Source organism: Phyllostomus hastatus, unplaced genomic scaffold, assembly GCF_019186645.2.
Source record: "Phyllostomus hastatus isolate PE091 unplaced genomic scaffold, TTU_PhHast_1.1 phas_contig_40, whole genome shotgun sequence".
NCBI classification, from domain to species: domain Eukaryota; kingdom Metazoa; phylum Chordata; class Mammalia; order Chiroptera; family Phyllostomidae; genus Phyllostomus; species Phyllostomus hastatus.
In genome coordinates, this window is record NW_025333872.1 from 58,656,824 (window position 1) to 58,681,844 (window position 25,021).

Genomic DNA, 25,021 nt, shown 5'->3' on the forward strand with positions numbered 1-25,021 from the left:
GTTTAACATCATCGAAATCAACATCCATCAGCTGAGTTCGTAGACTGACTTCAGAGAAAACTCCAGCCAGTTAACAGCCTCCCAAACATTTACCAGCTCCCGAAACATTAGCCCCTGGAGACAGAAGGCCTGCAGCACCCTCTAAACCTATCTCAAGGCTCCTTTGATCCTGAATGCTGCCAAAGCCAAAGGAGCAGTGGAGTTAGCAGGGGGCAGAAAACAGAAAACCCACCAAGAGGGAGGCAGAGGAATGGAGAAGGGAAACGGGGAGTGGGGGGCATGAGAGGGAAGAGGGGTTGCTCCACCAATACCTGCACAGCAATCTCCATGCTCCCCACAAGGTCATCTGGACTCAGGTTGGCCATAGGGGTGCCCAGGACCTCTTTGGGGGCTCTCAGCTCACATCAGTCCCCAAACGTCATACCAAACCATGTTCCTCAAGGCTTCCCTCTCTGGGATCCTCAGGCTGCTGGTCACATCTCTGCAGCTGCCCTTCATGGGCCTCTCAGCCTTAGAGCCTCTAACGAGCTTCTGTGGTGCAACATCGGGCAGAAAGCTCGTCAACAGTAAAGCTCAGTGTTGCTGAGCAGGTTTACAGGGGAAATATTTCAGTTCTACAAATGGTTGCATACAATTATGTGTGTGTGTGTGCATGCATGTAACTGTCAGTTTTAAGTATGTATACATTCATTCATTCATTATTAACTAATTCTTTTGCCATTTTTGTTTCCTACTGTCCATGTTGCCACTCTCTGGCCCTTTGGATTATTATAGAGTATTTGGTAGCCTGAGTGGATCCTACTGACAATTAGAGATAAGACTCTAGTTCTAGGACATTCCTTGCATGATTCTGTATTTATAGAACATTTTTCTGTCTGAGTGCACCATAAATTATAGTGCCTGACAAGTAGATGTAGTGCAGTAAATGTTTCTGTTTCATCTGTGGGAAGCTGCCAGCTCTGTAAAACAAGGCAGAGAGCCGGCTGGAAACTCGGACCCGAAAGCACTTAAGCCTCAAACCTAAATGGAAGGAAAGATCTACCACCCTTATCACTAAGTGGTCTTTTGCAGGAACGTGGAGAACTGCTGAAAGAAGCAGACCTTTCGGAGGCCAATTATTATTGGGTTTGCCGCGAATCTTCAAGGTTAGAAGTGAAGCTGCCGGGGTGGTGTCTGACCTTGGCGCAGTCTCCCTTCCCCATTCAGATGGGAAGTGACAAGAGTAAGAGGACAAATGGTACAAATAAATACACGGAGCCATGATGATCAAAATTTTGACTGTCTTTCTTTCCTTTTTTTTTTATTTAGTTGTGTTTATTCACATCCTTAATTTCAAATCTAAAATATGTACTCATAGTTTGTGGCTGAGATGTCAAAAACTCAAATTGGGTTAGATTATATTTCTTAATTATATGAGAAAGGAGGACTAAGATTCCTTGCACTAAGGAAAAGCCAACTTCCTTTCTCCCACCTGGAAAAACTTAAAAAGCAAGCAGGTTATAATACCCAGAAGACACACTATTTCTAGCTTTAAATTTTACTTGTATTGTACTTATAGAGAATCACTGTATTCAAAGATACTTGAAGATACTTTGTGTTGGTTTAATCTATACCAACTCCTTTGTAATTGAAGGGTGTGAATCTCAGAGAGGTTCACACAGGAAGGAGGATCAGGGATGCAACTCAGACCCAGACCCCTAGGCTGCTAGTCCTGTCCTTGCTCTGCTATGCCATGATGCCGCCACCCCAGGCCTCAGAGTTTCATCTTCCCTGTACCTAGTTTTCCTTTTATTATATACATTACATCCGCAATAGCAACCTCAGAAGGGATTCCGGATAAAAGCCACAATGGCTGTCTTGCACTGATACATCCATGCAATAAGTAATGCATGTATGAAATTCTTTATATAAAAGATAAGAATATACTAAAAAGTTCACCAGTGGTACCTTGCCAGGTGGCTCAGTTGGTTGGAGCACTGTCCCATACACCAAAAGGTTGTGGACTTGATCCCCTGCCAGGGCACATACCTAGGTTGTGGGTTCGATTCCCAGTCAGGGAGCATATGGAAGGCAACCGAATGATGTTCCTCTCTCTCACCAATGTGTCTCTGTCTCTCTCTCTCTCTCTCTCTCTCTCTCTCTCTCTCTCCCTTTCTCCCTTCCTCCCTCCCTCCCTCTTCAGTAAACATATCAGTAAATCAGTAAATCAGTAAATCAGTAAACATATCCTTGGGTAAGGATAAATGCAAAAGTTCACCAGTGGCTCTGAAAATGTCACGGATGATGAAATCTCAATGTGTTAGAAGGGAGGATTAGCGTATGTCAGGGGAAAGATTCAGGCCTTTCAGATAAATGGCAATGATACACCTCAGCTGACACTGCGTTCCTGAATAACAGCAAGAGATGGTCCCCGATTCCAACTCCTACTGGATGGAGCAGTAGCAAGAAACAAAAGTTTGTTATTTTAATCCCCCGGAATTTTGAGGACGTTTGTCACTGCAGCATAACCCAGCCTATCCTGACTGATATGGGCACCTCAAAGGCACTGGGTAACAGATGGCTGCCATTATTACAAACACACCCCCACAGAACTTTCCCAGTGCCATGCCATCCGAGACTGAACAGCAGACTAGAACAGACTGCTGGTCTGATGGAGATTCCCAGGTAAGGAAAGAAGAGAGTAGTAACTGAAGACAGAGATGAGACTCAGAGAATGGAGGAAGTGCTCAGATAAAGGCCAGAGGACACTCAGATGACAAAACAAACCCTTCTGTCTGGTCTGCTTCCTCAGTGCCGCCTGCCCCTGACAGACTAGGCCAGGGCTTCTTCCTCCCGCCCACAGCCCTCTCCCTCATTCCCCGGTCAGTTCAAACCCCAGGTTTTCTTCAGAGTGTGGGTTGAGCCCCACCTAGCTCCCCCAAGTATCCTAACTGCCAAGCCTCTACTACGTGCAAAATAAGCTATGCAGAGCAGGGGCCTCACAGCCAGCACTTGTACTTCTCATGTGACGCTCAAGCAAACGATTGGTAAAATCTGTTTCCGGCATGTCATTCTTGCTTCTCCAAGCAGACTACAAGCCTTGCGAGGACACCATGTGTTTTACTTGTTTTAAAGTCCCCCACAGAAATGACTCCAAGAGACATTTTTATATTGATTTAAATGTCAGGAAGGAAAGAACATGATATAATTCTTGGGATTCAGGACAACTTTTTTTTTATTACTCTGGCAGAAAGTAGGGAAATGTACTAACGAGGCTTTACAGTGACACTTTAATCTAGCTAAATATAAACACTCTTTATGTATTTAGGTGGAAATAAATTATTATAAACACTAAATGTTTTGGACTCAGCTTTGTTCAAATTAAAACAAAACCAGAGATGACAAGTAGTTTCGCAGGAGCCCTGAGAGAAGCCGTAGGAAAGCACTGTGGAGAACTTCAAACATTTCATTCAAAATTAACATTTGTTTTGATAGATGAAAAGTTAATAAATACTTCCATACCAGTTATTAAATTTAAGTGAAATCTGTGCATATTCTATACTTTCAAATTGTAAAGTTAGGTTTATCCAAATCTATTTGTGAAGAAGTGCACAGAGTTTTTCTGTAAAATGAAAGTTTGTTTTCATAATTCCAAAGACTGTTGGCATGTAACCCTATAAATATTTGTTCCTGTAAATTTTATTTGTTAACTGCAGAGAAACTAATTGGCCCTGGCTGGTGTGGCTCACTGGATTGAGTGCCAAACCTCAAACCAAAGGGTTGCTGGTTCGATTCCCAGTCGGAGTACATGCCTGGGTTGAGGGTCAGATCCTCAGTAGGGTGCACGCGAGGGGCAACCACACATTGATGTTTCTCTCCCTCTCTTTCTCCCTCCCTTCCCTTCTTTCTAGAAATAAAAGTAAATAAAAAAGAAAAACTAATTGTTCAGTAAGGGCGAGAACTGTGTTTCCACGGAAGGTTGGTCCCTGAAGCCCGGCAGACATGGCCCTTGTGATCACAGCCGCTCTCTGCTCTAGTCCGTTCGCTCAGCCGGTGCAGCACTGAGCAGGGGCCGCAAGGGTGAGCAGGGCATTCCTCCTTGTGGGAACTTACTTTACAGACAAAATTAGGTAACTCCACTGTACTTTAAAACATGGTGCACACTTTTGGTCTTCTTCAATATGTATTAGAATAGAAGCACTCTTCACCTGTCTCTACAAAACCAACTTGTCAGATTAACTGACCCATAGTACTTCCGCCACCCCGTACTCGTCTCCTGCTACCAGACTAGTTATATACCTTCACCAGGAGTCATTTAGTTTGTTCCCAAACCAGTTTACATCAGTTGTACAAGTTACTGAAATAATATAATTTAATTAAAATGTAGGTACACCGATGAAATCTGTGCATGGAAAGCAAACGATTTCTCTATAAAAACCAACTCTACTAAAAGCTAGGTGCTATTTTTAAATACTGTTGTGTTAGGTACCCATGAAGTAACTGTAAAAGAGAAACACAAAGCCGCTAAAATCCAGAGGTGTTCTGCACTGGAACTACTTCACAAGTGTCAAGTTCCAGCCCCACTTTGAAGAAACTAAAACTGAAAGTGGCGGGTGATGCAGTCTGGCTGGGTTTTTTTGAGAAAGGCCAGAATTCCAGCCAGGGGCCAGACTCACAACGAAAGATTAGCAAATAAATGTATATGCATTTGTTCTAAGTTAAAATAGACTGTGTGTATACTTCTGGTGATTCGCTCTTTTAACCATCACTACCATAACTGACCAATCGCTGCAAGCCAGCAACTTTGGAGAGGAGGCCTCTGCTCAGCTTGTTAATTACACGGTTGTGGAGATTCCACAGCTGCATAGTTAGAGACGGTGCAGCATTTCAATCAGCTCACATGCTAGACCAATGTCGGTGCGTAGCCGGAGAAACCCAAACATCAAGCAGGACTGTGGATGAGGTGGAAGACTAGAAGAGATAACCCATTACTTCCTTTATGTTTATTTTCACAAGAAGCTATACATTGTTCCACCTTTAAAGGGTTTTTTTAGCCTTCAATATCTTCACAGCATAGAACAAGAACTTATTTACAAATGACATAACATAAAAATCAATGGCAGGGAGGAACCATCAGCTACTACTCTGAAAACGAAACACGACTGTTCTTCAAGGTAAAGCTTAAGGAGATCCAGGGGACAGGAACTGGCCATTGGTAGAACTGCCCTTCTCAGCAGCACATCCCAGCACCAGGCCAGCCAGGAGCGACCCCAACTCTCCAGTCTGCTGCCAGGACTCTGGGTTCTACCTCCTGAGGGCCCAGCCCAGCAGCAATGAGGTGATTCCAGGAGAGAAAGGCCATGACACTGGCGGCTCTTAGTTAAGAGTGAACACCAGTGTTTGCGGCATCTACCCCAAGTTTAGGCATCGACCTTCCCAACCACAACTGACAGGGAGCCTCCCTGAGGGAGGGAAGGGTCCTTCGTGGGGGCCCTGCAGTAGGTGACACTGAAGTACCTGTACTCAGAAAACTCCCAGGAGTGACTCCGGTCTACTTTTGGATTAAGAACGTAGGGTTCACAAACTTCCCGAAATCAACTGCCAGTGAATGTGTCTGCAAACAGGTGCCTGGTGTTCTGGGGTGCTTGCCCGTGGCTTCCCGCACATCGTTTCTATCAAATTTCCAGAAATCAGAAAGTGTAAAGAACCACTGATCTGACCCCAGTGCAGGCCATCACGGCCGGGCCAGCCCCACAGCCCGGGCGGTCTGACAGGGGCCAGACACGAGCTCTCCCCACAGAGCTCCGTCCAGCCCCCGGCCCATCCCGTCCTCCTCCTTGCTCCAGCTTTCTCCGCTCCTGCTCCTCGGCTCTAGTCCATGTACCTCTCTCAGCTTCTATTTTTAAACTGAAAAAGCTTGGCTTCAAAATAACTATAATCTAAGAAGTCCTCAGATAAAAGACACAGAAAATTAAGTTTCCACCTTCCTTTTTCCTACTTCTGCCATCCCTGTAAAGTTTTGTTATTTAAAAAATTTCTTTTAAAACTTCACGGCACCTTTCATCTGCTTTTCCTGTTAAGTAAATGACTTGACCAAACATCTGGGCCTTTATTTTCATTATCAGCAACCTAATTTGCTTATATTTTTTAAATAACAAATTATACATCGGTAGAGTACTCTTGTTTTCCCCTGTCCTGTGTTAACACACCCCGTCACGAGACAAGCGCACAGTGTGGCGTGTGTTGAGTCGGCTCCAGTCTGCGCGGGTGGCTCGGCGGCGCGGACCCGAGCACGCCTCGTCCAGGAGTGAGGCCCAGGCGTTGGGGTTTTCCAAAACAGTTCTCAGTATCCAGGGCGCCCACACAAATCCCAGCACTTCAGTTTCAAAACTAATGTGGCTGTCTGCTCCTGATTGGGGTCAATATCCTCTAAGTGTACAACTAAGCCATTTTTTTTTTACTATTTCTGTACAAAATGAATATTCACTATTCAAAAACCATTCCCTATCATAATTATACAATCAGTTCAAATTTGTTCTTAAGAAATGTAAGTCATGTTTGAAATTCCAACCTGACAAAATAGCTAAAATTAAGCTCTAAAATATATTAGTTGACTTGGAATATATCTAAAATGACTTAATATCCAACCTAAAATCTAGAGTCATCAAAATATTTTTCTGAGATCCAGATTTCAGCATGGGGATAGCCAGAGTATACAACAGAAAAAAATACTAAATCTGACCTCAGCCAACCAGGGTTACAATGTCTATTTACCTTGAACCAGTTATTTAACAGATTCCCTCTTGGTAGAATGGAAAAAACACGAGTCTCACTCACACGGCTATTATGAGAACCTCCTGGGATAACAGCAGAGCCAGTCTCTGCAAGCTGGGAAGAGCTGTAGAAAAGCAAGGTATTGATATAAGGACTGTTCTCTTTAACACAATTGCCCTCCAAAGTGTACAGAATGCACACATCTGTACAAATGAGGTGACAAGGGTCATGTGGGTAAGAATGAAGACAAGAAAGAAGAGCGAAGGTAGCTGAAGTCTATGCAGAAGAACTCACTCATAAAAGGCACAACAGGCTGACAGATGCACGGCCACATCTTTTGACAAACCCCTGGTTCTCTGTGCCAGTGCTTTGTGCAAAAAGCTGACACACTAGGAGGCCAGCAAGCTCACAGTGACAGCAGCTTCAGGTTCGCACTTATCTGCTAAAGAGCAAGCTCCTGAGTTCCTAGTGCAGGGCTGCCCGTGTCCACCTCTGCAGCGGGGCGGCCGAATCTGAGAAGCTGTCGGGAGAGGGAGCACCCTGCAGTTCACCAGGTGAACCACTCCTGAGGGGCCGGGCCAGGTGCCTCCTAGAGAAGCAAACATGTGGACTCCACATTTCTGCTAAACATGTTCATCAGGCCGGGGCCCCAGGGCTCTCTCATGGTTGATTTACTTATATCTGAACAGAGCAAAGCATGTACTTTCACAATGGTCATCCAGGCTAAGGGCTTCTGAAAACTGTTTAATTGATATATAATTCACATACCATCAAATGTACCATCTCAAACAACTGGATGGATTTTAATATATATGCAAATTATGCACTGATCACCACTGTCTAATTCCAGAATATTTTCATCACCTGAGAAAGAAACCCCCATCCCAATAGCAGTCACTCCCTATCACTTCCCTCTCCTATGCCCCTGGATACTTCATTAAAATTGAGTGATGCAATATGCGGGCTTCGTGACTGTTTTCTTTCACTTGGCATGATATTTCCAAGGTTCATCCATGGTGCAGCATGCACCAGGACTTCATTCCTTGTCACGACTGAATAATATTCCATCATGTGGATATACCACATTTGCGTATCCATTCATCAGTTGATGGATGTTTAGGCTACTTCCGACTTCTGGCTATCATGCATAGTGCTGCCATAACCGCTTGTGTACAAGTCTTGTGTGAACATATGTTTTCACTTCTGTTGGTTATAAACCTAGAGGTGCTATTGCTGGGTCATTTCCAGGCAGTCTTGAACCTAATGTTCATGTTGGCACACTCGGTGTGAATCATTCCCATGACAGATGGATACAGTTCACCAGGAACCCCAAAAGTCAAAGGAGTAAATGAAAACATGTATGAAAGGAAAACGGGGTTCTGCATGAGACAACACATTGCTGCTTCCAGAATGCCACTAATAAGATGTTTCCCCTATATCATAAAACAGCAGGAGCCACAGCTAGGGTGAGGGTCTAGGGTGTTGATCTCATCATTAGGATTGTACCAAGTAGATCTAAGCTGGCACAATCCTAATGATAAGATCTACATGTAAATAATGGCTTCTACCTCACGGCACCGTGCTGAGCACAGTATGTGAATTGTCTAACAGCTGAGAGGATGGGACAAATAGATTTTTGAAAACAAACACTGATTGCAGCCAATTGTGCCTTCCTACCAGAGTGGTATACTCCGTCTGTAGCCAGGCCAGTGGGAGAGGGGAACACAGGAAGCTAAACTGTCTGAGTAAGAAAAGGACACGTATTTGGAATTTGTTTTTTGAAAGCTCAAGAGAGTCGTGTGGGCAGCAGGAGGTTGAAAACTTGAAAATTGAAGAAAGGAGTTGATGTGTAGATAAGAGAAGGCAGGATCAATGGTTCAGAACCTAAGATGAAAACACAGCCATTTCATATAATAAGGGCTTGGTGATGATGAACTCCTTTAACTTGACCTTATCTAGGAAGCACTTTATCTGCCCTTCCATTCTAAATGATAGCTTTGCTGGATAGAGTAATCTTGGATGTAGGTCCTTGCCTTTCATGACTTTGAATACTCCTTTCCAGCCCCTTCTTGCCTGCAATTTTTTTTTGAGAAATCAGCTGATAGCCTTATGAGAACTCATCACCAAGCCCTTACTATATGAAATGTTCAAAGGACTTATCTAAGAAATAAAAGATCAAAAATTATGAACAGTAAAATGACAACAAGCTCACAACTATCAACAATTAAACCTAAAAAACAAAAGCAAAAACTAAGCAAACAACTAGAACAGGAACAGAGTCACAAAAACGGAGATCACATGGAGGGTTATCAGTGGGGAGTGGGAAGAGGGAGAATGGGGGGAAAAGGTACAGAGAATAAGAAGCATAAATGGGAGGTACAAAATAGACAGGGGAGGTTAAGAATAGTATAGGAAATGGAGAAGCCAAAGAACTTACATGTACGACCCATGGACATGAATTGTGGGGAGTGAGGAGATGCTGGAGGGTAGGGACAGTGGTGCAGGGAGAGGGGAATAAAGGGGAGAAAAAATGGGACAACTGTAATAGCATGATCAAGAAAATATACTTTAAAAAAAAAAAAAGAAAACACAGCCAGAAAGAAATCATCAATGGCCAAGAAAACTTCAAGTAATCAATTTTCAGTTGATTTCTGTTTTGAACTGTGTTAACATCTCCCTCTATTACCTGGAACCTTTCAGTAAGGCCTGCATTGGCAGCCACTCTGGGAGATAAAAGGAGTGGGCTGTGTCAAGCAGAGAGGAGGAAGCAGTGGCCAGAGATGAAACACGGAGCTGGGCGCGGAATTCACAGACAGAGACCAGAAAATGTACGCCCCAGACACTATCAGAACACTGGAGGGGAGGAAAGGCCCCGGATCTCTCCACATGGCTCCAGCCATTCTAATTTAGCTGTTAAGGGAAAGGGTGACTCAAAAAGCTGGAAAAGACGGGGCCAATCTACTCAGCAGTCCCAAACTTGTGTTAGAAAAGGTGGGCGACAGGCAAAAGTATACAGACACCAAGATTTAAACCACTTTAATGCTCCCTCCAGGGCAATGGCCTCGTAACAAAAACGTAAAGACTTCATGATGACATTGCCCATGAAGGGTTAGAGTACAAAACATTTTTTCAGTGCGTCCCTGCTGGAAATCTAGGACCATTCTTTTCAGGCTGCAAGCGGGAAAACTCTAGCACAAGACTCTCATAGATTTGACTGGGTCCACAACAGGTCAGTGGTCACCCCCACCTGTGACAGTCACAGGTAGGTGGCCCTGAGCCCACTTCCACAGCAGGGGTTTGCTAATATTTTCTGTAAGAGCCAGATAGTAAATATGTTAGATTTGGTGAGACAAGAGGCAAAGTCAAGGATATAAGTAGGTATCTATACAACCAGAAAGAAGACAAGTTTCCACATTTTTAATGAATTCAAAATAACTGCACACATTTTTTGTGATATAGATCTACTAATGAGAAGAATAAAAAAAATTGGATAGTATTTTGCTTCATTGGGATTCAAAGTGAGTGTTTCCTAACATCAAATCAATTGTCAGTGTTCATCTATAGAATCCATTCTTAGCTCACGGACCACACAGAAATAGGCATGCGCCAGATATGGCTCCGAATTTCTGCGGTGCAGTTACTGCTGTCTGAAGCGGTGTGAATGCGGGCTGCTCTGTTCCAAGAGTCTGTAGTGTGCTAATGCCCTCATTCGGAAGTTAGAGACCTGGAGGGAACTTGGAAACCGTTCTTGAAAGATTCAGATGTTCCTCAAACACATCAGTCTAGTACCCAGTGATTGAAATTCTTTCAGCCAGTATTTGCTGAGCACCTACTATGTGTTGCTGCTATCCTAGGCACTAGGGATACAGTGGTGAGCAGGACAGACAAGCTCCCTACCTTCAAAGGGGACAAGACTGCAAACAAGAATTTAAAAAATTTTAAATGTCAGCATGGGAAAGCCATAAGAGAAGGTAGTAGGAGAGAGACTGGGATAAGAAGTTACTTTGAATAAATTTAGTAAGAATTCCCTTGTCTCAACTGTCATCCTTGTCAGTCCTTGTTTTACCAGACACTCTGCACTGTTCCCAGTGTGACAGGGAAGGCGTGAAACAGAGCGCTGTCGTGTCTGGATCTGCCCCCTGCTTATCGGCAGGATGCATCTTCTCTCCGTGCCCTCATGCTCCTCTTTCCACAGATACCTGTAGCTAGAAAGACAGTCTTTCAGTTTTCCTATTCTGTTAATTCCTGGTTAGTTTTCGGTCTGTTTTTCTTTTCCACTTTTCCTTACTCATAAAATTTTAGATAGTAATAGTCCTTTATTGGTGATATCCACTGGGAATATCCTCTCCAAGCCTATGGCTTATCTTCTAACTTTGTGGCGTCTTTGTTTACAGGAAGATTTTAGCTTGTAAACATCTGGTAACTAATCTACATTATGTGTGAACAGGTAGCTGCCTCTCCTGATGGGCAAATTGAAGAGTCACAGGTTTTGAGGTTGAACTTTCATTCCATCCCTGTCAGCTGTGTGTTGTCCAAAGATATAATGTCTCAGAGCCTCTGCTTCCTCATCTACAAAATTAGAACAATTCCTCCCTGGTAGATTCGCTGTGAGAACCACATAAAAGAACATATAAATGTGGCTCCCCCAGCGCTGTGGCCCCCTCTCTTGTACTCTTCTTGAAGGTCTTTTATTCCCCAAGTGCTGTGTGCAGGGTCAGTACTTAGATTTTGTTTATTGTGTTGGTTAAATTAAGTTTATTTTTAAAGTGCATATGAAGTGCCAAGTATAATTACATGCACTTAATTGACTAAAATGTGGAAGACAGGACCAAGAAAACAGTTTAGCAAGATTAAACTGTTTCTCTGGCCTCACTTGAACTAAAGAAGTAGCAGTTATAATAGTAAGTGGCACAATTAATGAGATTTGTAAACATTCTTTTGAGGGAAAGTTATATTTTGAAAGCTTAGAAACACATTTATACAGTCAACTCTAACACAGACAAAAATTATCTAACAGCATGCTGTAAAAGATATTTGTAATTAGTTTTCAGGGGAAAGAAATCACAAACCAATGTGAACAGGTAAGCCTCAACCATTCAATAAAAAATGAGTTTTATGGGGAATAAATTTATGGTGAAAATGTTAATAAAAATTTACTAGTTACTGCCAGCTTTTATTTAAGATTTTAAAAATGTATCTTCTAGCTCCTCTGATTGCTGAGCATGTTACATACATATGCTTTAAATTTAAGAATAAAAAGGGAGCTGCTAAAAATTGCAATGGCTGTTGAGCTTTCTACCCGCCCCCCCCACCAGACATGCATACCTGTATCTTTCTGATGCCCAGGGGCCTGCATCCCAGACAGCAACCCAGGGCTGAACAGACAACCTTCCCTTACTGCACCACCCCACAGGCCCGCACCTTCCCTTGCATGCTCTTGTTTAGCCTGCAAAGCGGCCCTGGGAGTGAGGTTCTGCTGCTCTTCACAGAGGAGAAACTGACATTCGGACAGGGCATCCCACTTGTCCACATCCAGGAACCCAGGGAGCAGAATTTAAACTTCTGACCTCAGGTGTAAAACTATGACACCATCTTCCCCCAAGTAGGAAGAATTAAACTAAAAACATGTGCTGTGATATTCATACAATGGCAAACGCCCTACAGCACAAATGCTGCCTCTGATATGTGGCCGGATTCTGAAAACATGTTTTGAAAGTCTTTCAACTTGCTCCAGCTAAAAACAAATGAGTGATCGCCATGAAGATGGACTTAAACATGGAGTTCGAGTCGCCTCACCAGAGGCCTTTTGCTCATTTGCACTCGTGGCTTTATTTATTCAAATAACTTGGTTTTCCTTCCCCCACCCCCCGAGGGCAGGGAGAGTCCTGCATCCCATCCCCACTCTGTGCGCAGACTCTAACATAAATCATGTCAACAAGAAACATTGCATTTAACAAACTGCAGGACGCATCACTGTGCTGTTTATAACCTGTAAATAGAGTCTTGTTTTATGTCACTGTTCTGCTAAATTCAGATGTCTGCTTCATTTTAAATGTAGGCCCCTGAAAGGGCTTCCCATGCTTTATTGAATACTGTTGAATGTGCATATTCAGCAAGACATTCAAGATGGCAAACCTGAAATATGACCTAGATGGTGTCCATTTGGGTACAGATGATGGTGGCTATAAGCACTCACCAAATACTTCCAGCTCTCTGACTTCTGTCCTCTTGCACTGGGTAGGGCCCAGCGCCCGGCTCTGGCCCTGAATTGTGAGCAGGAGTGCTGTGTGTGGCTTCCAGCCAGGGCATTTAATAAAGCCATGCAAGACCCTCAGGGCACTCACCCTTCTGTGGAGGTGACAGGCAATATTCCAGACAGTGACTGCACTGCCAGCCTGGGGTCCAGAGAGAGGACAATGACCACACAGAGCAGCACCTCATTCCTGCCAGCTCGCAGTGGATACAGAGCATGAGCAAGAAATAAATCTTTGATATGATGAGCCCTGAGATTGGAGGGTTGTTTGTGATTGCAGCATAAACTAGCCTCTCCTGCCCTTTACCCCAAATGGTGCCATGAGAGTGGGCTTGGTGTCTCTCATGATAAGTTAGCAGATTTGTGTAATTGAGTATCTGATGCGAAATGCTATTATCTTGTCAGGGAAAGGTCCCTAAGTCCATAGTTCACTTGGACCCCAATTGTCATGTTCCAAAATCTGAATTAAATAGGCCAAGCAAAATTGAAGAGGGAAAGTTACGGCTGTAACCTTCCCAACTGCCAGTTCTAATTTATTGATCTGTCCAAGTTCTTAGTTGTAAACAATAGAAACCACTCCGGCTGGCTAAGTAGAAAATAGACTGATTAACGATCTATTCACTTACAAAATCGTAAGCACAGAAACACCCCTCTACATGCCAGTGCAGACTGCACTGCCCCCCACTGGGCACGGACACCCCTGGGCGCTGGGCGCCTCTGCTAGAATCCTGGCCACTGTGCCACTCCGGGGACCTCGTGCCACTCGAGTTTCTAAGGTGCATTCCAAACTCTCACATAGCTCTTTCTGAATGGTGAGGCCTAAAGTGCAAGGAAAAATTGGAAAAAAAATTTCTTGGCTTTGTCTTGGGTAGGTAGAGAATTTCTCAAACACAGGAAAGAAATTCAAAGGTGTGGTCAGAAAGAATGATAACTACCCACCTCATCTGTGGGCATGTGTACTATGGGTAACTAAGGTCTCCAGAGCTGATGTCAGCCCATAACAAAGTACCCAGAGCCTTCCTGGTTTTCGCAGCTCTTCCCTCAGTTCTCTACCCCAGGACCCTTCCCATGAATCCCTGTTTTCACTAGTTTCAGCTGGGTTCCTTCACTTGCAACCCAGGCAGTCCCCAAACAGAAGTAATCATACTTAAAGAATCCCAGACTAGCCAGTTGCAAACAGGGCTGTAAATATTCAGATGCTCTGAAGAATATTTTAGGTGTGTGTGTGTGTGTGTGTGTGTGTGTGTGTGTGTGAAGTACTTTTCTGCATTTACAGGAAAAAAAAATCAAACAAAAAACACAAGACCCTAACCTTGGTTTGAGATTCCTGATTGGGATCTGCACACTGACTATATTTACGTTCTGTACTAAAATTCTTCACCCGCTCCTGTAAGCAGAGGTACAGCTTCCTGAAGCAGTGATGATATCAGTTATGTGAAAAGTATTTTAAAAAATTGGTCAGTGAGTAGCTTTTCCTGTCAACTGTTTTTGAAATAAAACCCCCTTAAGAGGCTGAAACTTAATAAAAAGAAAAGGCCTCCCAAGTAACTTCTCCTAGACAAACAAACAAAACACTGCAGCTGCATCAATCTTGAGTGCATATCCCACCTGAATAAAAATATCGGAAGTATGGTGCCAACTTAGTGCCAAATGCTACTTGGAAGTAAGGTTATCTGTAAGAATACATCTAGATAGAGAAATAGTTAATCAGTGAAGAAGTTCACACACAGAGAAGCACAGATGCTAGGCTTGGATGTTATTAAAAACAAAACCAATGTTCAATATTGCTAGCTATCAGAGAGATGCAAATTAAAACCACAATGAGATACCACTTCACACTCATCAGAATGGCCATCATAAACAAAGCAACAAACAACAAGTGTTGGAGAGGTTATGGAGAAAAGGGGACCCTAGTCCACTGTTGGTGGGACTGCAGACTGGTACAACCACTATGAAAAGCAGTATGGAACTTCCGCAGAAAACTAAAAATGGATCTGCCTTTTGACCCAGCAATTCCACTGCTGGGACTATATCCTAAGAACACTAAAACACCAATCCAAAAGAACCTATGCACCCCGATGTTCATAGCAGCATAATTTACAATAGCTAGGTGCTGGAAGCAACCTAGATGCCCATCAGTAAATGAATGGATCAAAAAACTATGGTACATTTACACAATGAAATTCTATGCAGCAGAAAGAAAGAAGGAGCTCCTACCCTTTGCAACAGCATGGATGGAGCTGGAAAGCATTATGCTAAGTGAAATAAGCCAGGCAGTGAAAGACAAATACCATATGATCTCACCTTTAACAGGAACCTAAACAACAAAACAAAGAAACAAGCAAAATATAACCAAAGACACTGAAAAAGGGTACAGACTGACAGTGACCAGAGGGGAGAGAAGAGGGAATTTCAGGGGAGAATGGGAACGGTTTACAGGAACAAATTTAAAGGACACATGGACAAAAGCTAGGGGGAGGGTGGTAATGGGAGGGAAGTGGGGAGGGTTGGGTGGGTGGGCTGGAATGGGAGTAAATGGGAGAAAACTGTACTTGAACAATGATTAAAATAAAAAAAAATAATTGATGACTATACATATATATTCAAATTTATGTATACATACATAAACTCTGGGAGATCACTACTATCTACTCACTGTCATCATTGTGAATAAAATATTTACTTGTTACAGTTAAAAAACAAAACAAAACAAAACAAAAAAAAACAGACAAAAAAACCCCTACACTCTATTTCTAGGTGTTCCCATCCAAGATCCTTTAACTGGACTCATTAAAATGATAGAATTAATATGGGAAAAGCAAAAACCTACGAGAACCATGTAATAATTATACCAAATAGTTAAGGAATGTCAAGAACTTGATTTCATGGGCTAACTTAGAGGTTTCCTCTTTCCCAAAAATGGCTTCGAGGACAGGGAGGTGGCTCTTGGGCTATTTATGGCTTGTGGCTTCAGCTGGCCGGACTGGCTAGACTAGGGTGAGTATCTAAGAGACAGACCTGGGAGTCAAGCAAGGGAGATGAGCCTTGTTATGGTGGCACTCTAGGGAGAAGGTCAAAGAAAGCTGGGCATTCCAGAGGATTCCAGAGCAGCCCTCCCTCTTCTCTCGAGCTGGACCACCGTGCAATCACCAAGTTCCCCTGACTGCGGAGTCAGCCGTGAAGAAAATGGAAGACAGCAATACAGTCCTGTTCATTGTGGATGTCAAGGCCAAGAAGCACCAGCTCACACAGGTTGCAAAGAGGCTCTATGACATTGACGAGGCCAAGGTCAATGCCCTGCCCAAGCCTGAGGGGGAGAAGAAGGCGTAGGTTTGACTGGCCCTGATTGTGATGCTTCGGTGTTGCCAACAAAATTGGGATCATCTAAACTGAGTCCAGCTGGCTAATTCTAAATACAAACATTTTTCACTGTAGAAAAGAAAATTTGTATAAATAGAACTATTTTTAGATGGAGTCAGAGCCGCCATCCCAGAGGAAATGTCTTACTCCTTGACACTCTGGAATGTCTGACTTGGGCAACATGGGCTTTGGACAGGGTCAGGCCAACACTGTTTTACAAACAACTGTCAGCAAACCTAACGGGCCAGCCGACCTCCCCTCACAAGGACTAATGCTTAAGAACATCTTTGGCATCAGGAACCAGCCGTGTACAGCCAAAGAGTAACTTAGCTTGTTGACACCAATAGAAATCCCTTTCTTCTATTCATGTAATTATTTCCCTTCCTTTTCTAAAAAAAAAAAAAAAAACAAAAACAAAAAACCCTTGCCTTCACCCTGTAACCAGAACACTATTTGGGTTTCTGCCTAAATCTGCGTTTTCCAAATAGCTATTCTTTGATCTCAAACACTTATTGCCTTTCACTTTGGATTTTATTTTTAGGGTTAGGCTGGTAGATTCCAGCCTTAGTGTGTGTCTCCGGGTAAATGAAGCAGGCTCTTATTGCTTTCTATGAATCACAGAAGAAAGAGCCAAACTACTTATAAGCACAAGGACTCCAAAGGTATCGCAGCACAGATGGAAAAACTCAAGTGCCTACAACCCTTGACAGTCTCCAGTTTAACTACATAGCTCCGATTCTCTTCACAGACTAAAAAGGAAACCCAATTCAAGAAAACTGATAAGGCTTTCTTTTCCGTGGGGAAAATGGACAGGGCAAATTGCTCTCAAAAACCTGAAAGCTCCACCGCCAATTGTTGAAAAACAATGGAGCCTCCACTGGCTGTTCTTTCTGCCCACAGAATGCTCTCAGAGGAACTGCAGGGTTGGGAAGCAGTGCAGAGGCCTATTCCCCATCTCAGGCACATCAAAGTTTTAATCAAAACCTGCCTTTCTCTTTGTGAAACTAAGCAGCTGCTATTTCACACCCACATATTGCTGGAGAGCATTCAATTACCCTCAACGACTTTGTTTAAAATGAAAAGGCTTTGCCTCCTGAGGACAGTGTGAGAGGATTGATTAATGTTGGGCAGAAGTGTAAGTACACAGAACAATCCTAAGTACTGGAAGCTACAGCTGGGCCATATTGTACAAGCAACTCAAACCTAGCTTCACGTTTTTGGTAAGGAATAAGGGCTTTTAAGGCAATTGGATATGTCAAGGGGTATACTGTGCTGTCTTCTTCCCTCTTCCTTTCTGACGATAAACACAGAACTAGAAAACTAAGAGGAAGATGAGAAGTGATGAAGAAAGACCAAATTTTGCCATATGGTTTTTCAGGAGAAGAGGAAACATTTTCTTTTTCTTTCTGACACATTGTGCCAAAGGATCCGTGACTAACAAACCAAGCCAGCACATTGCTGGGTTCTGTGGCTCTGTAACTCCGAAGTCACTTTTCTATCCAACATATTAAATGTCAAGAAAAATATCTCCGATGACAGAGAAGAAATTTCTTCAGGGAGCTTGGCCGCTGTATGAGCGCCTTCCCTGTGCAAATGAGCCACATATTTTGCTGCTGTCATTCAGGTGAGCTGCCAACCTGTAAGGGAAACATCTACCTACGACGACATAAAGATGCATAATCATGGAGAACTGTATCTTGGTCCTCTATAAATGCCCTCCAAAACAACTTTACCCATGTAATCATAGTACATGTCTATTTAAGAAAAAAAATCAGAAAGACACACACACACACAAAAAAAAAAAAAAACAGAGAAAAGAGAAGAGGAAGAAAAAGAATCACAGAGGTATTTCGATGCATGCATAGTATGCAGAACCAGGACACTAAGAGCTCTGACGGAATGCTTAACGCCTCTGCAGTATACAGGAAGGTGTGGGCTCCAGGCCAGTCCTAATCGAAAAGAGCAGTATTTCTCCATCATGTGTCCCGAGCCCTCACCTCATTTCACAATGCCCTGGGGTTAGAATCCCTGATGTGAAAGAGGATTTCATACTTAGAGCGCATTCTTGCATGGTTTGGTGAAAGAAAGGGAAAAGAATTACCGGTGAGGGCTACACTTCACTTCTCTTTCTTATAACGATTATTTTCTTTCAGAAAAGCATAAGCTATGATCAGTGTGGCAATATAATGACTGATTTTTTGTTTTTCTAACACCTGCAAAAGAAGCACATTGGCAAGAAGAAGCAGCAAACCAATTATTTCATGCAGGTTTTCATCCACCCAGATAGCCATGCTCAAAATAGATGGAACTTGTTCTCCTTCACCAACCAATCTGGTAGGTGCCTACGGCAAGAACCCAAGAACCTAAACAACATTGTGTGTCATTATTCTCAACAGACCAAAGTTAAGTAAAATAAAATCCAAGGAGTTTAACACATAACTTCCAAACTTTAACTACAACAATTATTTAACATTTCAGCACATCTCGATAGGAGGCTAAGAAGGAACAAGATTCGTGCCCCAGGGATACCGAGCTCTGTTCCCAGAAGTAGGAGAACAGATCAGACAAGTCTTTCCAGTTTTGAGGAACATTTTAATTCAAACTAAAAGCAAGTGGGAGGGAGAATGAAGCAAATTCAAGAGTCCTGCTATCTAGGAACTTGGGACGGTTAGAATGTATACCCTGAAAATAAGTAAGTAAATAAATAAATAGAGCTAGGGAGAAGGAAATCCAGGGAAATTTTTTCCTTAGGAGGCTAAAAATTTAATAGTTTAAAAATAGCAATAAACTCACTTCTGTCTTATATTTTTCAACCAAAGACATTTAGAGTTACGGACAACAGGTTGCAATAGATTCTTCTCTCTTTCACACATTGGTGCTCAGGAGTAAGCATTTACTAGATGTCACTCAGGGAAACACCATCCTTTCCATCAAGAACAACTCTGGAGACAAAACATTCGATGGGAAATGGATTACCAGGCCACAACACGCGCAAAGCAATCACAAATTGGGAATGCATTTCTGCTGCCATCTCAAACTGGGGGAAGATCAGCATGGAAGAAGGACCGAAATGGGGAGGTTTCCAGGCAACATCCTTGATCTGAATGTTCAAGGATGGAAAGGAAATGGGTTATAACAACAAATTACATATGGGAACAGCTGAGGCTAACGACTTGGGCAGATTAGTGAAAATTAAAGCTACCATTACCGAGTGCTTACAATGTGCCACACTCCACACAAACGTTTCCTGTTGCTTTTTCTAAGCTAATTTAAACAAAGCTGAGTCCCGGGGTGCAGACTCCGATCTCTCATGTTTGTGGCCCCCTCGCTCCCTAGTTGACCCCTACACTCTCATGGCTTCAGGGGCCCTGAACTGATGACACCCACATTTCTATCTTCAGCCTGGACATCTCCTCCAACTCCGGACCTGTACAGCCAACTGCCTGTTGGACATTTCCACCTGGATGTCTAAAGAATATCTCAAACTCACCGTGTTTAAAACCAAACTCCTGATTTCCATCCATTCCCCCTTAAAACAACAACAAAAAACTAAACAATAATGACAACGGAAAACTACTTCTCCCTCATCTACCACCAGAACACATCCAAAAGCGAACACTTCTCACACCTGCACTTCTTTCGCCGGCTCTGAGCCACCACCACCATCTCTAGCCTGGATCGCTGCAGCCTCCTAAAAGTGATGCGAGTGAACTTCCCCTCCAGTGGCCCTCGGAGTCGGTGCCCTCCAGACTTTAACACGTGGCACTGCCAAACTTTTACATATGTAGGACAGGCTCCAGGCACAGACCGTGTTGTCCAAAGGGGAGACCAAGAGTGATTCTTGGACAGGTGACAACAGAAACAACAGAGGATGAGAGCCGATGTGAAAGGGAGAGTGCAAGGTGGGGTTGAGTATATCAAAAATGGGACATCCAAGAACACCCAGAGAGACAAAAGAATCTGAACTGTAAGACATATCAAGTCCTAGGTCAAATGTTCCCTCTCCGTCAGCCTTTCTTGAGTGTCCAGGTAGAGTTCAAGACCTTGATTATAGCGTCTGTCACATTACCGGAGGCCTGTGCTGAGTGCCTCCCCAACTAGGCTTTGAACTCATTTTGTAACCCCAGCACCTGATGCAGCACCTGGGACCTGGTAAACCCTGGGCCAAAGTGCACTGGATGCGCAACATAGTATCGTGGAATGTGCATTAGGAGCATGGAGAAGGAACAGGCTGCATTCTTCTGCAAGACCAAGTTAAGACTTTACACAGGAAGTGAGGCCTTAGAGATAGAAAAAAAGCATTCTGTGTTTATCTAGGAAGAAAAATAACGCTGAAGGGACGACAGTGTGGTGGAGAAAGATGGACGACAAGGCCTGAGAGGAGGTGGAGGGAAGGAACGCAGAAGAAATAATTGGGGCATGGGGGTGGATGTGATATTGAAAAGTAGGTTAGAACTAGGAAGCTAAAGAATGCAGCAGACTCAAAGGAAGAGTTTTTCTCTCTACCCCAGAGGAGGGGTGGTGGGGAAGGGGGAGAGTGATGTTTAAAGCGAACAAGGGAAAGCCAAGCAACTAAGTACTCGGTTGGGGCTGATTCTTGGACCAGGCAAGCTCATACCTGCAGTTCTGAATCTTTTCATTCCCAAGTACCAAGTAAATTTCTGAGCTCCTAAAGGAGGCTGGGAGGCCAGAGGCTCAATCATCTGAGGTTAAAACTGGACTATTCAGTGAGGTGTGAGCCAAGAGGTTAATGAGGTAGGAAGAGCAACACTGTGGAGTGTTGTAAGACAAACCCAAGTTACTACTTGTCTTCCAGGTTCCAATGAACTCCCCATTAAATGGTGCTGGGGGCTCAATTTCTCACCCCACACCAGCCACCCTGCCATCCGCGGTGTAATTCAAGGGAAATTCGGCTGGACAGTGGACCTTCCTCACCGCGATGAAGGTAGTATTAAAGCAATTCGCAGTGGATACCCACCCAGCTTTGTCCAGGCCTCGAGGAGAGAACTGGGGAGAACACAGGATACAAAAAAAAAAAAAATCACTTCTTTTCTTTCAGTACCCATCACCCATACTCTCCCCTCACTCAAGTGTAAGGAAGCTCGGTGAGAGCAGGGCTTCGTCCTTCGCCGCTGCGGGCCCGCGGAGCAGCGGGGCTGGCACAGAGTGGACGCTCAGCAAATAGTGGTTGCATACTGAATGCGCTCTGCTCAGTTCCACTTCGTTATATTGAAGGATGCCACCGGTGGAGCCGCCGAAGAGAGCGCAGGGTTAAGACTATTTTGAAGGTCCCAGTGGGACGGCCTGCGAAGCCCCGTGCCGACGGCTCTGCAGGGCGGTCGAGAAGGGGATTCGAATCTAGGGCCCAAGACTGCGCGGTTTACAACTGACCTTCCAGCGGGGACGTCCGCGCGGGGCGCAGCAGCCCGGCTCCGGCGTACCGCTCCCGCCGCCCCGCGGCGGCGCTCGGCGCCCGCTGCGCACGTAGGTCACCTGCCTCCTGCTGGCGCCACGCGGCGGGCCAGGCGCGGGCCGCAGGTGTGCCGCGGGCAGCGGAGGGGCGGGATTCGGCGGGGCGCTGCGGGCTGGAGGTCGGGGCCCGGCGCGCCGCAGCTCCGCGCCGAGCCGCAGGCCCACTAGCAGCGCGGCGCCCAGCAGACACCGGCTCAGTGAGCTGCAGCTCCTCCCGGGCGACTTCTCCCTGGCCATGGCCGGGGCAGACCCCAGGGCTGCGTTCGGCGGCCCTCGCGCTGCACCCGGCCGACAGCAGGGTTGTGGCCCCCGCTGTCCTGGGCTGCCACTGTGGGAACACCCCCGGGAGCCAGGGCGCGGACTCAGACCCGCCTCCCCTCCTCCTGTCCAAGGAAGCCTCGGCGTAACCTTATCCTGCCCAAGAACTCCCCGACGCTGAGAGAGGCGAATCGCGGAGGGCCGGGCGGATCCGTGGGGCAAGAACCTGAGCCTAGCATCACCTCGAAGGTCCCTAAGGAGCCTCCCTCCACCCGGGCCTCCAGAGCCCGCGGAACTGAAAGCTACATTGCCAGAAAAAGCGCGTTCCTAACGGGAGGGATCCTGGGCCGCAACTTTATTTTCTAGTACTAGCATTGCTAAAGACACACGGGATAGGTGAGCCGCCAGGTTTTGCTACGAGGAGCAAGTTCTGATTGTCAAGCAGTTTGGGCCATTAAGGACAATATAAAAATATATTGCACTTATGCCCAGGTTTACAACTTCTCTCCCTCGAGAAAGAAGGGGGAGGAGGGAATAGCACTCGCTCAGTGCAGAATAATCAAATTAGAGTTATTCCATTTCTAAATTCTGCCTGAAGCCAGTCCGTGCTTTCTCTCCGTGTTATGAAATGTGTGGGGGTGACGGAGGAGAGAGAAAAAGCCTGCTAAGATAAGTGACAGCAGGGAGACAGAACAGAAGATACTGGCATGATGTAAATCAAATTAATTTAGCTACACACGCACACACACACACACACACACACACACACACACACACACACCTCCCTGCTGTCTTGCAGAGATACAGAGGGACAAATTTATCTTTCAGCAAAATGCTCCCCAGCTGGTATTTTCCTCACCACCTTGACCTTAATTAATCAGGCTGAACGCTCACAGCCTGAAGTCCAATGTTGGCTGTTCCATTTTCAATTGTTAATAAAATTCTTTCCCACAACCCTTTTACAGTTTGGGTTTTAGGTTTAGGTTTGGATTTGGGTTTGTTTTCTTTAGCGGTGGCCACGTTTGTTTGTTTTTTTTGTTTGTTTGTTTGTTTCATGCTTTACACTTTCATTTTTTCGTGTTTCTGTGTAGACTACCCCTGCTGACCTACCTACCCTCTTTACGTAAGAGCCAACAGAATGAACAAGAGAGGTGAAATGTGGAACCCCCTCCACGACACCCCATTTGATTTTCGGGAATTTTCTATAGGGAGCTTTCCTCTCTAAAACCCTTCTGGCTTAAGAAAGACCCAACTTATTCCTCGTCACTGTACAGAGCGCTTGGCCTCTTTCTCTCGGGTAACAACACTCAACCCAATCTAGTCCGTTCGCTGAGCACGTCCAGTCCTCTGGCTCCCGCGTGTTTCATGATGACTGATTCCTTTTCCCTTAGATGCAGCCCTCCAGCCACTGCAGATGGGCTCTGTTTTAAGGAATCCAAGCAAGTGCGTTTTTCCTGACACAGGCTCTAAGAAAAAAGTTGACGCCCTGCGTCTGTTTAAATAACATGTGTGGCAATGCCAGCCGTGCGATTTGTGTTGAATGGAGATTCTGCCTCACAGAAGCTGTTAGGCCTCGGACAAAGTACTCCACCTCTCAGTTTTCGGCTGGATAAATAGACCTATGTATCCGGTAAAATTACAGAGATCACATAAAGTACCATATGTTTAGTACCTAAGTAATACCTGCTCCACAGATGGTAAGTAATAGCAGTTATTTTTATTACTTACCATTAAAGAAAATCGTGGATGTTATCATGGAAAACATAATTTAAGCATTGGTTCCAAGGGGGGTGAAGCTAACAAAGTAAAAGGACATTTGTAAATGACTTTACACAGGCTTCCCTGGAGTTAGGAGGACCCAGCAATGAAGAAACAACCCTTAAGACTCAAGATCCCACAAGTACACTCTATTAAGTTGCAGTGGTATTTGAGGCATGATTTGTATTTGCTTGATAAACCTGGGTCACTGGTGTCTGATGTAGACTTCAGTAGAAGCTTTATTTTTTCATGCAACCTACACAGTGTCACTAACTACAGAAGCAATCATTTGAGGGTTATACCACTAAGTTATGCCCTCTGCTCATCTGTTGAGTTACTCTCCAGAGGGGAAAAATGAGGAGTATCCTATATTAGTAAAATGGGGATATTTAATAAGACTTTGGACTGGGGGATGGAGAGGGAGACACTAGAACAGTGTAGCTCTTTAAGAGAATGGGCAAAATGACCTCATATTTTCCCTTCTGTCATGTCTCTGGTTCTCTAATAATGTTTCCATTATGAGGGGAAAATCTAAATAAAAATGCAATATTTAAATGCCCTTTTCCCTTTTGCAACAGTCTGTATGTGTGTATTACTAATAAAAAGGAATTGTTTATACGTATATAGCATCATTAACTTTCTAGGAAGAAATCTCCCACTTTTAACTTCCACACAATATTTCCCTGTGTCATGGATGAGAATGAATAGTGAGATGGGTCAGTTAGTAGGCTAGAGAGGCAAATCCAATCACCGTCGTAGCTGAAAAGCAGTCTTTCATGCACGACCTTTGCTTTTCGCATAGAGTTGAACTTGTCTTGGTCGTTTCTGGATATGTTTCAAAAATGCAGATAATCATTAGCCACTGAGATGTACATTGGTTAATTAAACTTGCAGGTCAGTAAATCACAAAAGCAGTCTTCATTAGATCATAAATTACATCCTCCTTGAGGTTTCAGCCAACAAAATGAGTAAAACAGAACATTTTTACTGCTATCTCCTAGACACCAGACATTGCAAATTGCACACATGCTGTAGTGCACTGCCTCTCACACTGGGTTAATTTCGCCTCTCAGGGACTTTTGGCAAATTTCTGAAGACATTTCTGGTTGTTACTATAGGAGATGGCGGGGAGAGGATGCTACGAGCATCTAATGAGTAGAGAGCAGG

The 25,021-nt window shown here is 44.3% G+C and overlaps 1 protein-coding gene across 1 annotated transcript in view; it reads right to left on the minus strand.

Annotated features, from left to right (window-relative positions):
* METTL24 (methyltransferase like 24) overlaps positions 1–22,177 on the minus strand; it is a 90,355-nt gene extending 68,178 nt beyond the window's left edge. Inside the window, exon 1 of the mRNA XM_045843464.1 lies at positions 21,758–22,177. Within this exon, the coding sequence (XP_045699420.1) occupies positions 21,758–22,075 (318 nt within the window). The 5' untranslated portion in view covers positions 22,076–22,177. The remainder of the gene's footprint in view (positions 1–21,757) is intronic.
* Between the last annotated feature and the right edge of the window lie 2,844 nt (positions 22,178–25,021).